At 64.2% G+C, this 11,966-nt stretch overlaps 2 protein-coding genes across 2 annotated transcripts; both read right to left on the reverse strand.

Annotated features, from left to right (window-relative positions):
* Nucleotides 1-308: 308 nt before the first annotated feature.
* Nucleotides 309-4,392, reverse strand: LOC138689320 (uncharacterized). The gene is made up of 4 exons (XM_069804054.1): nucleotides 3,970-4,392; nucleotides 3,063-3,197; nucleotides 2,904-2,964; nucleotides 309-2,741 (listed from the first exon to the last, which is right to left on the reverse strand). Exons 1-4 carry the CDS (start codon nucleotides 4,390-4,392, stop codon nucleotides 700-702), a joined length of 2,661 nt encoding a protein of 886 aa, XP_069660155.1. The 3' UTR covers nucleotides 309-699.
* Nucleotides 4,393-7,243: 2,851 nt separating this feature from the next.
* On the reverse strand, nucleotides 7,244-11,600 carry LOC138689322 (uncharacterized). The gene is made up of 3 exons (XM_069804055.1): nucleotides 10,905-11,600; nucleotides 9,839-9,899; nucleotides 7,244-9,676 (listed from the first exon to the last, which is right to left on the reverse strand). Exons 1-3 carry the CDS (start codon nucleotides 11,598-11,600, stop codon nucleotides 7,635-7,637), a joined length of 2,799 nt encoding a protein of 932 aa, XP_069660156.1. The 3' UTR covers nucleotides 7,244-7,634.
* Nucleotides 11,601-11,966: the final 366 nt, after the last annotated feature.

Raw genomic sequence — 11,966 nt, forward strand, 5'->3', positions numbered from 1 at the left:
AGGTCAATGAGCGATTTCTAACAAGGGCCAGCGTCTCCGCAGGGCTTCTGAACGAAGCCTCTGGCGATGGATCTCTTCGGTGCTCGTCCCCGCAGAGAAGTGTGTTTGGTGACACAAACGCGAGCCAGGCTGGGTCATTCGTTTCCCACAAAGCCCCACACCTTTGGCCCTAGCCAGCAGGGCTGCGGTGCACAGGTTGTCCCCTACCCCTTGGAAGTGCTGGTTTACTGTGTCCAGTGCTGGGCTCCCCAGTAGAAGACGGAGGTGGACATACTGGAGGAGAACGCTTGTTCGCAGATACACCAGGAATGGCTGAAAAGCGCAACCTGGGACGTCTCTCGTTAATTTTGAACAAAGGCACCACTTCTACAACTCCACGTAATCGCAGTCAAGACAGACATGGACGTATTGGGGAGAGTCCAAGAAAGGACCACAAAGGAAGGGACTGGAGCATCTCCCCTATCAGGAAGGGCTGAGAGGGCAGATGATCAAGGGAGCTTACAGGCCTCCGTGGCACACTGGCACTGACAAGGCACGGAGAGGGGCAGCAGCCTGTCTCCCCGGCAGGGACCCCCGCAGCAGCCAACACCACCCTGCCCACGAGACACCCTTTCCCTGGCTCCCCTCTCCAGCCTGCGGGCACATCCCATTCCGAGTCGGCTGGCGCATCACAGAAAGCAAGCAACTCCCACAGCGGGGCTAGAAACGGGATTTATTTGGACTATCGGAGCGATGGGTCTGGCCTCTCTTCTCTCCTCTCCTGTTTGCACCCATGTCCCTCTCAGAGCCACGCCAAGGCCTCCCCATCGTGGCTGACGTGGTAGGCACCCTCGGCCCCTCTGCCCTCTTGCCAATCCCCTTCCCTACGTGTGATGGAGGGGGAAGAGGTGGCGCGGGACCGGGGCTCTGCGGCACGTCTCGCTGTCTCTGGCTACGGGCCATGTCCTGAAAGCCAGAATCCAGCGCCCGCAGGACCTGCCTCCTGCTCCAGCGCAGCGTCTCGAGGGAGACTGGCGGGGAGCTGCCTGGGCCCCGGGAGGTGCTGGGTGCCGGTGCGGCTGCCTGGGCTGTGCTGGGCCGACTGCTGCCCCGCAGCACTGCCCGACCGCCCTCCTCCCCGGGCACTGCTCGCTCTGATGGCCCCTCTCTGCCAAGCTGCTCCCTGCAGCGCTGCAGCCTCTTGGTGCGGAAGTGCAGCTGCAGGGCCTCGTGCTGCTTCTCTGACATGTATGTGGCCTCGCAGCTGTAGACGTACGTGGGCACCGGGTGGGAAGGCGGTGTTGCCGAGGCCACCGGCTGGGCGAGGGATGCCTTGCGCTGCTGTGGCGAGCCCTGGTCGGGCTGGAAATGGCGCTGGGGGTTGAGGACGGGGACTCGGGCACAGTGTGGCCGCGGGGAACCGGTCCCAGTCCGCAAGCGTTGGGGCAGTGACCGATGCAGCGTTTCCATGGGCTGCTGCACTGCCTCAGGGAGCCTTTGCAGCTTAATCTCCAGGCATTTCCTTGCGGTATGCACCCAGAGTCTGCTGCGCACCTCCTGGCTCAGCTCCACCTTTGAGATGACAACGGGCGCTGCAGCGTTAGGCCGGCTCGTGTCCGCAAGTTTGGCCTCACCGCTGCCTCGGGTAGCAGCGAACCTGGTCTGAAGGCCGGCGTCTTCCTCTGGCAGGACTGAAGGCGGTCCTGCTGCTGCTGGTCCTGCCACCTTGCTGTCCAGCTTGGGAAGGGCTGGCAGGGCCAAGGATAAGCCAAGAGGCCACAGGAACTCCTCGCCCTGCGGTAGCTGCCCATCCGGCTGAAGGAGGCTCTCACGCATGATGTTGCCCACGGCTGGTGGTTGGATGGAGGAGCAGACGCCACCACCGACAGCGAGGGAAGAGTCCGGGTGCCGGTTGCTGACGGAGAGGTCGCGGGGAGAGGTCTGCTCAGCCAGTGACACGGGGCGCGCGGGCAAAGGAGCGTGCACAGACTCCCTGGAGCCATGCCGGCTGTGCAGCTCCTGCTGTCCTACCCTGGGGTGCCATGCTGCGCCGGCCTGGCCCAGGGCCCGGGGCCCCCACACGCCGTGCTCCCGGGGGAGCTGTGGGTCCAGAGGCGCGAGCAGCGGTGGGGGGCACGGCACCAGCAGGGCCAGGGACTCCTCGGTGGGGTTGGGGTCCCCCCACAGCCTTCGGACTTCCTTCTGGCTTATGTTGTCCGCGATGGCATCCGCCTTCCCCTGCAGCGAGGGGCACAGCTTGCACCGCCGCAAGGGCTGGCTCTGCCCTGGCCGGATGAGCTTTGGCAGGACGCGGCGGCCCTGCTGCTGCGCCGCTCGCTGCTGGGACAGCTGCACCGGCACGGGCAGGGCCCCCAGCTGCACTTCCAGTCCCTTCCTGGCCACATGCATCTTCAGGGCTGAGCAGGCTCCGCTGCCATGCGCGGGTCCGAGGGAGCGGGCGGACCCCAGCTCGATGGGGGCCCCTCCATCTGGGATCGGGTGGGTATCGCTCAGACTCTCGGGGGGGCCGAGGCTCTCAGAGGAGCCAGAGAAGCTGCAGCTGTGGCAGGGCAAGTGGCCCCACTCCCCCAGCTCCTCCAGGTCCTGCCATGCTGCCTGCCAGGCGCCGGGGTCCTGCACAAACGAGGAGCCCAGCCCCAGTGACACCCCGGGCCTGGTTCGTGCCAACAGCATCAGTCGCTGCAGCTCCTGGGCAGCCTTGCTGCAGTGGGCGCAGCCGTGGTCTGCCCGCCGCTCTCCGCCTGCAAAAGAGGGAGGGGTGCCGGGGGTGCAGGGCTGGGGCCGCTGGGACCCCCGGGGACTGTCCGCCTCTGCTGGGGCCCTGCCCTGCCCTGCCCTGTCCTGCCCCGGGGACGTATCCCCCGGGTACCCCGGGGCGCAGGGCACACCCGCAGGGGACTTACGTTTCTCTGGTGCTGTCGCTCGCTGCCACCATCTCCAGCATCGTCGGCTCCAGCCGTCACCCTGTGGGCACAGGAACGGAGCACGGTGACCTGCCTGGGGGGAGCCCCTGCCAACGCCAGCCCCGAGGGGTCCCCCTGGCCCTAAGCAGCCCCGTGTACCTGTTGGCGTCGTCTGGTCCTGAGGAGGACAGCCCCGGCAGCCAGGAGCAGGATGCCGAGGCCGAGGAGACAGATGCTGCCACTCATCGCGCAGAGTCCGTCACGGACACACTGAGGCTTGCGGGGTGCCGGCGCCTGTTTTATAGGGACACGGCAGTGAGGTCACAGCCGTGCGGCTGGGGACACCTCTGTGATGTCGCAGCCCTGCATCACACCGGGACAGTGCTCGCCCCCAACACAGGTACAAGCTCAGTCCTGCAGCTGCCCGGGGCATGCTGCTGCGCCCTGGCTGGGGCTGCCATTGCGGAGAGGCCAGGAGCCGCTTTCCTGCCTTCCCAATTCCTGCCTGCGTGTGTCCGAGAGGTCAGTCACCATCCTGCCCTGAGAAGGGCAGAGGTTTGACCAGAAGTTTGAGAAACAAGAAAAAGTAGAGGAGCCTCTGGTGTGACAAAATTTGCTTTAACTTTTGGTCAGCCCTGAAGTGGTCAGGCAGCTGGACTAGATGATGGTTGTAGGTCCCGTCCAACTGATTTGATCTGATCTTTCTATTCTATTCTGTTCTGTTCTGTTCTGTTCTGTTCTATTCTGTTCTGTTCTGTTCAGGGACTGCCTGGTGGTTAAGAGACTTGAGGACAACTACCTGAAGTTTGGTGACTGTGTGTGACCGAGGCACGTAAGCTCCCTTGATCATCAGCTCTCTCAGCCTTTCCTCATAGGATGCTCCGGTCCCTTCAGCATCCTCGCGCCCCTGCGTTGGACTCTCCAGTACGTCCACATCTCTCTTGTACCGGGAGCCCAGCGCTGGACACAGTATGCTTGCCAAATGGGCCTTTTCTTCCCCCGAGGCCGGGGCTTGCGTCTCCGGGGTGTGGTCCCCGAAAGCTCTGTGATGTCACCAGAGAGTCACTGCGACCCCTGTGACATCAATCCTTTTGAGGCGTGGGGCAGCCCCGAAGGGCCACAGTGCTGTCCTCGTGCGCGGGCGACAGCCGTCTGTCTGCAGGTGGGGGGACGAAGGACCCCCATCCCGCAGGCTCCCTGCCAAGGGCGCAGAGAGGATCTGCCGGACAGGGACGCCGGCAGGGCCCGGGGCACCGGTCCCGACCTGCCGCGTCCCCAGCCTCGTGGTGCTCTCGCTGAGAGGCTGGGAACCGCTTTCCTGCCTACCCAATTCCTGCCCGCACGTGTCCCAGAGGTCAGTCGCCGTCCCGGCGGGAGAGCAGGAGCACACTGAGGTGCCCCTGGTGTCACTCGTCTGCTCCAGGACGATCCCTGGTGTTTGTGGCAGCACAAGCACGGCCCCCAGGCAGAGCAGGCACCTCTTCAGCATCTTTGCTGCTTCCTGCAGGTTGCGTCTCCAGGGCAGCTCACGAGCTTTGTCCCTCTTTCGTTCGCAGTGCGAGATGGGGTCGGAGGAGGACTCGGCAGAACAGGGCACCTCTTCCCGTGATGCTGGCACCAGCCAGGTGCCCCAGGACGCACCGCCGGATGCCTCTGAGGACGCAAACTGCCCAATCTGCCAGGACACCATCAACAACGAAGCCTACGTGAGCTGGTGCAAGCACCGCTTCTGTTTTCCTTGCATACAGAAGTGGGCCCACATAAAAGCCGTTTGCCCAATCTGCCGGCAGCCTGTTCAGTACATCTTCCGCAAGCTGGTAGGTAACAACTATGAGGTGCATAGCATCAAGAGAAAGAGATCTCGACGCCGCTCTGCGGAAAGGAGGCGGCATCATTCCTCGGGCCGCCAGCACCGCAGCTCTCCCAGCAGAAACCGTGGTGGTGGCCACACCGGGGCCCCAGAGAGGGGCCAAAGCAGGTCCCCGAGGCGGCACCAGGATGGCCACAGACGGGCTCAGCACACCCGGGGCTACAACTCCTCGAGAAGCGGGAGGCGGCAGCGGAGAACGGCTCAGGACGCTGCTCAGGATGATGGCCGAGCTCCAAGGCCAGAAAGGGACGTCCTGCCCTCCTCAGGGAGGAGCCAGCACCGCCAGCGGGCAGGCCGGGAATCCTCCAGGCAACGGCACGCCACAAGGAGCCGATCCCGGCGCAGGTCCCGCAGCACCGGGGGCCAAGCTGGCTGGGAGCGCTCACGGGCTCACCGCAGCCGACAGCGATGGCGGAGCAGGGATTCCGATGATGAGGGCCGAGCTCCAAGGTCCGAACGGGATGTCCTGCCATCCTCAAGGAGGAGTCAGCGTCGCCTGCGGGCAGGCCGGGATTCCTCCAGGCAACGGCACGCCACAAGGAGCCGATCCCGGCGCAGGTCCCGCAGCACCGGGGGCCAAGCTGGCTGGGAGCGCTCACGGGCCCACCGCAGCCGACAGGGGTGGCGGAGCAGGGATCCCAATGATGGCCAAGCTCCAAGGTCCGAACGGGACGTCCTGCCCCCCTCAAGGAGGAGTCAGCGTCACCCACGGGCAGGCCGGGATTCCTCCAGGCAACGGCACGCCACAAGGAGCCGATCCCGGCGCAGGTCCCGCAGCACCGGGGGCCAAGCTGGGTGGGAGCGCTCACAGGCCCACCGCAGCCGACAGCGGTGGCAGAGCAGGGATCCCAACGATGAGGGCCGAGCTCCAAGGTCCGAATGGGACATCCTGCCCTCCTCAAGGAGGAGCCAGCGCCGCCCACGGGCAGGCCGGGATTCCTCCAGGCAACGGCATGCAACAAGGAGCCGATCCCGGCGCAGGACCCGCAGCCGTGCCAGGCGCGGGGCCTGGTAGCACATCCTACCAAGAAGGGAAATGCAGCGCTCGCCCCCGACCAACACCTGCCAGGGCAGCGCAAAGAGCCCAGGGACACAGAAGGCCCTCGAGGTGGTGGCTGTGTGGCTGCTGAGGGGCACCTGGACGGTGGCAGCGGGACGGTCGCAACCTGGGTTGTCTCCAGCTCTGGCAGTGGCAGCGGCAGCGAACAGGATCAAGGCAGCCTCACAGCTCCGGCTGAGGCAGGAACTGCTCCTGTCGTCTCCTCTCATGACAAATCATGGATTTGAGGAGGAGGGAAGGGACCTCTGGAGATCACCTAGTCCAAGCCCGCTGCTGGAGCGGGGTCAGCCAGAGCAGACTGCCCAGGGCTGCATCCAGTCAGGCTCTGATGATCGCCAAGGACGGAGCCTCCGGAACCCCTCTGGGCAATCCGTTCCCTAGCTCGACCTCCCTTCAAATAAACAAGTTTTGTATTGCAGTTAGGGAGAGGTTCTTTTCTTTCAACTGGTGCCCGTTGTCTTGTCCTGTCTCTGGATACCACTGCGAAGGGACTGGAGAACCGCTGCCCCACTGGGCTGCGCGCAGGAGTGTAGGTGCCTGGACCTGGGGGGTGCAGGGTGCGGTGGCAGAGGACAGGGAAGGGTGAGAGGGCAAGCTGAGGTTCTCTGTTGCTCCTGTTCATGCTTGGGACCTTGAGGCCTCTCGCCTTTGTGTTCGTGGAGGGGAGCACGAGGGAGGCTCCTCCACAAAGCCCTTCTTCCCCGGAGCTCTGCGTGGGGCAGAGCCCTTAGAGACTCAAACTGCAGCGTTAGCGCTTTCATCGAGCCAGGAAAGGACATGAAAGCAGGACATGCTCCTGGGGAAAGCCCAAAGCACAGAAATAAAAAAATAACCTGAGGTTTCGGAATCATGAAAAAGAAAAGGAGCCTTGGGTGCAACATCCTGCGAGTAACCCAGTATTTCCAAGGGACAGGGGACAACCGGTGCACCGTAGCCCTGCTGGTTAGGGCCAAAGGTGTGGGGCTTTGTGGAAAACACAAAACGCAGTCATCAACCTCCAGGTAGTTTTCCTCAAGTCTCTTAATCTCCAGGCAGATCCTGACCTTGGACTCTTTGCAGAGTCTCATTCATTGGACCTGTCTGAGCCATCTGCCCTGAGACGAGGTCAATGAGCGATTTCTAACAAGGGCCAGCGTCTCCGCAGGGCTTCTGAACGAAGCCTCTGGCGATGGATCTCTTCGGTGCTCGTCCCCGCAGAGAAGTGTGTTTGGTGACACAAACGCGAGCCAGGCTGGGTCATTCGTTTCCCACAAAGCCCCACACCTTTGGCCCTAGCCAGCAGGGCTGCGGTGCACAGGTTGTCCCCTACCCCTTGGAAGTGCTGGTTTACTGTGTCCAGTGCTGGGCTCCCCAGTAGAAGACGGAGGTGGACATACTGGAGGAGAACGCTTGTTCGCAGATACACCAGGAATGGCTGAAAAGCGCAACCTGGGACGTCTCTCGTTAATTTTGAACAAAGGCACCACTTCTACAACTCCACGTAATCGCAGTCAAGACAGACATGGACGTATTGGGGAGAGTCCAAGAAAGGACCACAAAGGAAGGGACTGGAGCATCTCCCCTATCAGGAAGGGCTGAGAGGGCAGATGATCAAGGGAGCTTACAGGCCTCCGTGGCACACTGGCACTGACAAGGCACGGAGAGGGGCAGCAGCCTGTCTCCCCGGCAGGGACCCCCGCAGCAGCCAACACCACCCTGCCCACGAGACACCCTTTCCCTGGCTCCCCTCTCCAGCCTGCGGGCACATCCCATTCCGAGTCGGCTGGCGCATCACAGAAAGCAAGCAACTCCCACAGCGGGGCTAGAAACGGGATTTATTTGGACTATCGGAGCGATGGGTCTGGCCTCTCTTCTCTCCTCTCCTGTTTGCACCCATGTCCCTCTCAGAGCCACGCCAAGGCCTCCCCATCGTGGCTGACGTGGTAGGCACCCTCGGCCCCTCTGCCCTCTTGCCAATCCCCTTCCCTACGTGTGATGGAGGGGGAAGAGGTGGCGCGGGACCGGGGCTCTGCGGCACGTCTCGCTGTCTCTGGCTACGGGCCATGTCCTGAAAGCCAGAATCCAGCGCCCGCAGGACCTGCCTCCTGCTCCAGCGCAGCGTCTCGAGGGAGACTGGCGGGGAGCTGCCTGGGCCCCGGGAGGTGCTGGGTGCCGGTGCGGCTGCCTGGGCTGTGCTGGGCCGACTGCTGCCCCGCAGCACTGCCCGACCGCCCTCCTCCCCGGGCACTGCTCGCTCTGATGGCCCCTCTCTGCCAAGCTGCTCCCTGCAGCGCTGCAGCCTCTTGGTGCGGAAGTGCAGCTGCAGGGCCTCGTGCTGCTTCTCTGACATGTATGTGGCCTCGCAGCTGTAGACGTACGTGGGCACCGGGTGGGAAGGCGGTGTTGCCGAGGCCACCGGCTGGGCGAGGGATGCCTTGCGCTGCTGTGGCGAGCCCTGGTCGGGCTGGAAATGGCGCTGGGGGTTGAGGACGGGGACTCGGGCACAGTGTGGCCGCGGGGAACCGGTCCCAGTCCGCAAGCGTTGGGGCAGTGACCGATGCAGCGTTTCCATGGGCTGCTGCACTGCCTCAGGGAGCCTTTGCAGCTTAATCTCCAGGCATTTCCTTGCGGTATGCACCCAGAGTCTGCTGCGCACCTCCTGGCTCAGCTCCACCTTTGAGATGACAACGGGCGCTGCAGCGTTAGGCCGGCTCGTGTCCGCAAGTTTGGCCTCACCGCTGCCTCGGGTAGCAGCGAACCTGGTCTGAAGGCCGGCGTCTTCCTCTGGCAGGACTGAAGGCGGTCCTGCTGCTGCTGGTCCTGCCACCTTGCTGTCCAGCTTGGGAAGGGCTGGCAGGGCCAAGGATAAGCCAAGAGGCCACAGGAACTCCTCGCCCTGCGGTAGCTGCCCATCCGGCTGAAGGAGGCTCTCACGCATGATGTTGCCCACGGCTGGTGGTTGGATGGAGGAGCAGACGCCACCACCGACAGCGAGGGAAGAGTCCGGGTGCCGGTTGCTGACGGAGAGGTCGCGGGGAGAGGTCTGCTCAGCCAGTGACACGGGGCGCGCGGGCAAAGGAGCGTGCACAGACTCCCTGGAGCCATGCCGGCTGTGCAGCTCCTGCTGTCCTACCCTGGGGTGCCATGCTGCGCCGGCCTGGCCCAGGGCCCGGGGCCCCCACACGCCGTGCTCCCGGGGGAGCTGTGGGTCCAGAGGCGCGAGCAGCGGTGGGGGGCACGGCACCAGCAGGGCCAGGGACTCCTCGGTGGGGTTGGGGTCCCCCCACAGCCTTCGGACTTCCTTCTGGCTTATGTTGTCCGCGATGGCATCCGCCTTCCCCTGCAGCGAGGGGCACAGCTTGCACCGCCGCAAGGGCTGGCTCTGCCCTGGCCGGATGAGCTTTGGCAGGACGCGGCGGCCCTGCTGCTGCGCCGCTCGCTGCTGGGACAGCTGCACCGGCACGGGCAGGGCCCCCAGCTGCACTTCCAGTCCCTTCCTGGCCACATGCATCTTCAGGGCTGAGCAGGCTCCGCTGCCATGCGCGGGTCCGAGGGAGCGGGCGGACCCCAGCTCGATGGGGGCCCCTCCATCTGGGATCGGGTGGGTATCGCTCAGACTCTCGGGGGGGCCGAGGCTCTCAGAGGAGCCAGAGAAGCTGCAGCTGTGGCAGGGCAAGTGGCCCCACTCCCCCAGCTCCTCCAGGTCCTGCCATGCTGCCTGCCAGGCGCCGGGGTCCTGCACAAACGAGGAGCCCAGCCCCAGTGACACCCCGGGCCTGGTTCGTGCCAACAGCATCAGTCGCTGCAGCTCCTGGGCAGCCTTGCTGCAGTGGGCGCAGCCGTGGTCTGCCCGCCGCTCTCCGCCTGCAAAAGAGGGAGGGGTGCCGGGGGTGCAGGGCTGGGGCCGCTGGGACCCCCGGGGACTGTCCGCCTCTGCTGGGGCCCTGCCCTGCCCTGCCCTGTCCTGCCCCGGGGACGTATCCCCCGGGTACCCCGGGGCGCAGGGCACACCCGCAGGGGACTTACGTTTCTCTGGTGCTGTCGCTCGCTGCCACCATCTCCAGCATCGTCGGCTCCAGCCGTCACCCTGTGGGCACAGGAACGGAGCACGGTGACCTGCCTGGGGGGAGCCCCTGCCAACGCCAGCCCCGAGGGGTCCCCCTGGCCCTAAGCAGCCCCGTGTACCTGTTGGCGTCATCTGGTCCTGAGGAGGACAGCCCCGGCAGCCAGGAGCAGGATGCCGAGGCCGAGGAGACAGATGCTGCCACTCATCGCGCAGAGTCCGTCACGGACACACTGAGGCTTGCGGGGTGCCGGCGCCTGTTTTATAGGGACACGGCAGTGAGGTCACAGCCGTGCGGCTGGGGACACCTCTGTGATGTCGCAGCCCTGCATCACACCGGGACAGTGCTCGCCCCCAACACAGGTACAAGCTCAGTCCTGCAGCTGCCCGGGGCATGCTGCTGCGCCCTGGCTGGGGCTGCCATTGCGGAGAGGCCAGGAGCCGCTTTCCTGCCTTCCCAATTCCTGCCTGCGTGTGTCCGAGAGGTCAGTCACCATCCTGCCCTGAGAAGGGCAGAGGTTTGACCAGAAGTTTGAGAAACAAGAAAAAGTAGAGGAGCCTCTGGTGTGACAAAATTTGCTTTAACTTTTGGTCAGCCCTGAAGTGGTCAGGCAGCTGGACTAGATGATGGTTGTAGGTCCCGTCCAACTGATTTGATCTGATCTTTCTATTCTATTCTGTTCTGTTCTGTTCTGTTCTGTTCTATTCTGTTCTGTTCTGTTCAGGGACTGCCTGGTGGTTAAGAGACTTGAGGACAACTACCTGAAGTTTGGTGACTGTGTGTGACCGAGGCACGTAAGCTCCCTTGATCATCAGCTCTCTCAGCCTTTCCTCATAGGATGCTCCGGTCCCTTCAGCATCCTCGCGCCCCTGCGTTGGACTCTCCAGTACGTCCACATCTCTCTTGTACCGGGAGCCCAGCGCTGGACACAGTATGCTTGCCAAATGGGCCTTTTCTTCCCCCGAGGCCGGGGCTTGCGTCTCCGGGGTGTGGTCCCCGAAAGCTCTGTGATGTCACCAGAGAGTCACTGCGACCCCTGTGACATCAATCCTTTTGAGGCGTGGGGCAGCCCCGAAGGGCCACAGTGCTGTCCTCGTGCGCGGGCGACAGCCGTCTGTCTGCAGGTGGGGGGACGAAGGACCCCCATCCCGCAGGCTCCCTGCCAAGGGCGCAGAGAGGATCTGCCGGACAGGGACGCCGGCAGGGCCCGGGGCACCGGTCCCGACCTGCCGCGTCCCCAGCCTCGTGGTGCTCTCGCTGAGAGGCTGGGAACCGCTTTCCTGCCTACCCAATTCCTGCCCGCACGTGTCCCAGAGGTCAGTCGCCGTCCCGGCGGGAGAGCAGGAGCACACTGAGGTGCCCCTGGTGTCACTCGTCTGCTCCAGGACGATCCCTGGTGTTTGTGGCAGCACAAGCACGGCCCCCAGGCAGAGCAGGCACCTCTTCAGCATCTTTGCTGCTTCCTGCAGGTTGCGTCTCCAGGGCAGCTCACGAGCTTTGTCCCTCTTTCGTTCGCAGTGCGAGATGGGGTCGGAGGAGGACTCGGCAGAACAGGGCACCTCTTCCCGTGATGCTGGCACCAGCCAGGTGCCCCAGGACGCACCGCCGGATGCCTCTGAGGACGCAAACTGCCCAATCTGCCAGGACACCAGTAACAACGGAGTCTGCCGGAACTGGTGCAGGCACTGTTTCTGCTTTAATTGCGTACAAGAGTGGGCCCGCATAAAAGTCCTCTGCGCACACTGCCGGCGGCCTGTTCAGCATATCTTCCCCGAGCTGGGAGGCAGCAGCTGTGAGGTGCACGGCAGCGCACACTGCGACAACAGGGGAACATCTCAACGCCGCTCTGCTGAAAGGAGATCTCCAGAGGGCCGCCAGCACCGCAGCTCTCCCAGCAGAAACCGTGGTGGTAGCCACACCGGGGCCCCAGAGAGGGGCCAAAGCAGGTCCCTGAGACGGCACCAGGACCATGGTGGTGGCCATACCGGGGCCCCAGAGAGGGGACAAAGCAGGGCCCCGAGGCAGCACCAGGATGGCCACAGACGGGCTCAGCACACCCGGGGCTACAACTCCTCGAGAAGCGGGAGGCG

This window comes from Haliaeetus albicilla, chromosome 16, assembly GCF_947461875.1.
Source record: "Haliaeetus albicilla chromosome 16, bHalAlb1.1, whole genome shotgun sequence".
In the NCBI taxonomy this organism is placed as follows: Eukaryota; Metazoa; Chordata; class Aves; order Accipitriformes; family Accipitridae; genus Haliaeetus; species Haliaeetus albicilla.

What these genes read in the sequence shown, in the direction of transcription:
- LOC138689320 (XM_069804054.1), bottom strand. Translation starts at nt 4,392, where the DNA reads ATGCTGAAGAGGTGCCTGCTCTGCCTGGGGGCCGTGCTTGTGCTGCCA. An exon ending in TTGATGTCACAGGGGTCGCA is followed by an intron (nt 3,198 to 3,969) that starts GTGACTCTCTGG and finishes CCTATAAAACAG; the next exon opens with GCGCCGGCACCCCGCAAGCC. An exon ending in GGACCAGACGACGCCAACAG is followed by an intron (nt 2,965 to 3,062) that starts GTACACGGGGCT and finishes CTGTGCCCACAG; the next exon opens with GGTGACGGCTGGAGCCGACG.
- LOC138689322 (XM_069804055.1), bottom strand. Translation starts at nt 11,600, where the DNA reads ATGCGGGCCCACTCTTGTACGCAATTAAAGCAGAAACAGTGCCTGCAC. An exon ending in TTGATGTCACAGGGGTCGCA is followed by an intron (nt 9,900 to 10,904) that starts GTGACTCTCTGG and finishes CTGTGCCCACAG; the next exon opens with GGTGACGGCTGGAGCCGACG. An exon ending in AGCGACAGCACCAGAGAAAC is followed by an intron (nt 9,677 to 9,838) that starts GTAAGTCCCCTG and finishes CCTCTTTTGCAG; the next exon opens with GCGGAGAGCGGCGGGCAGAC.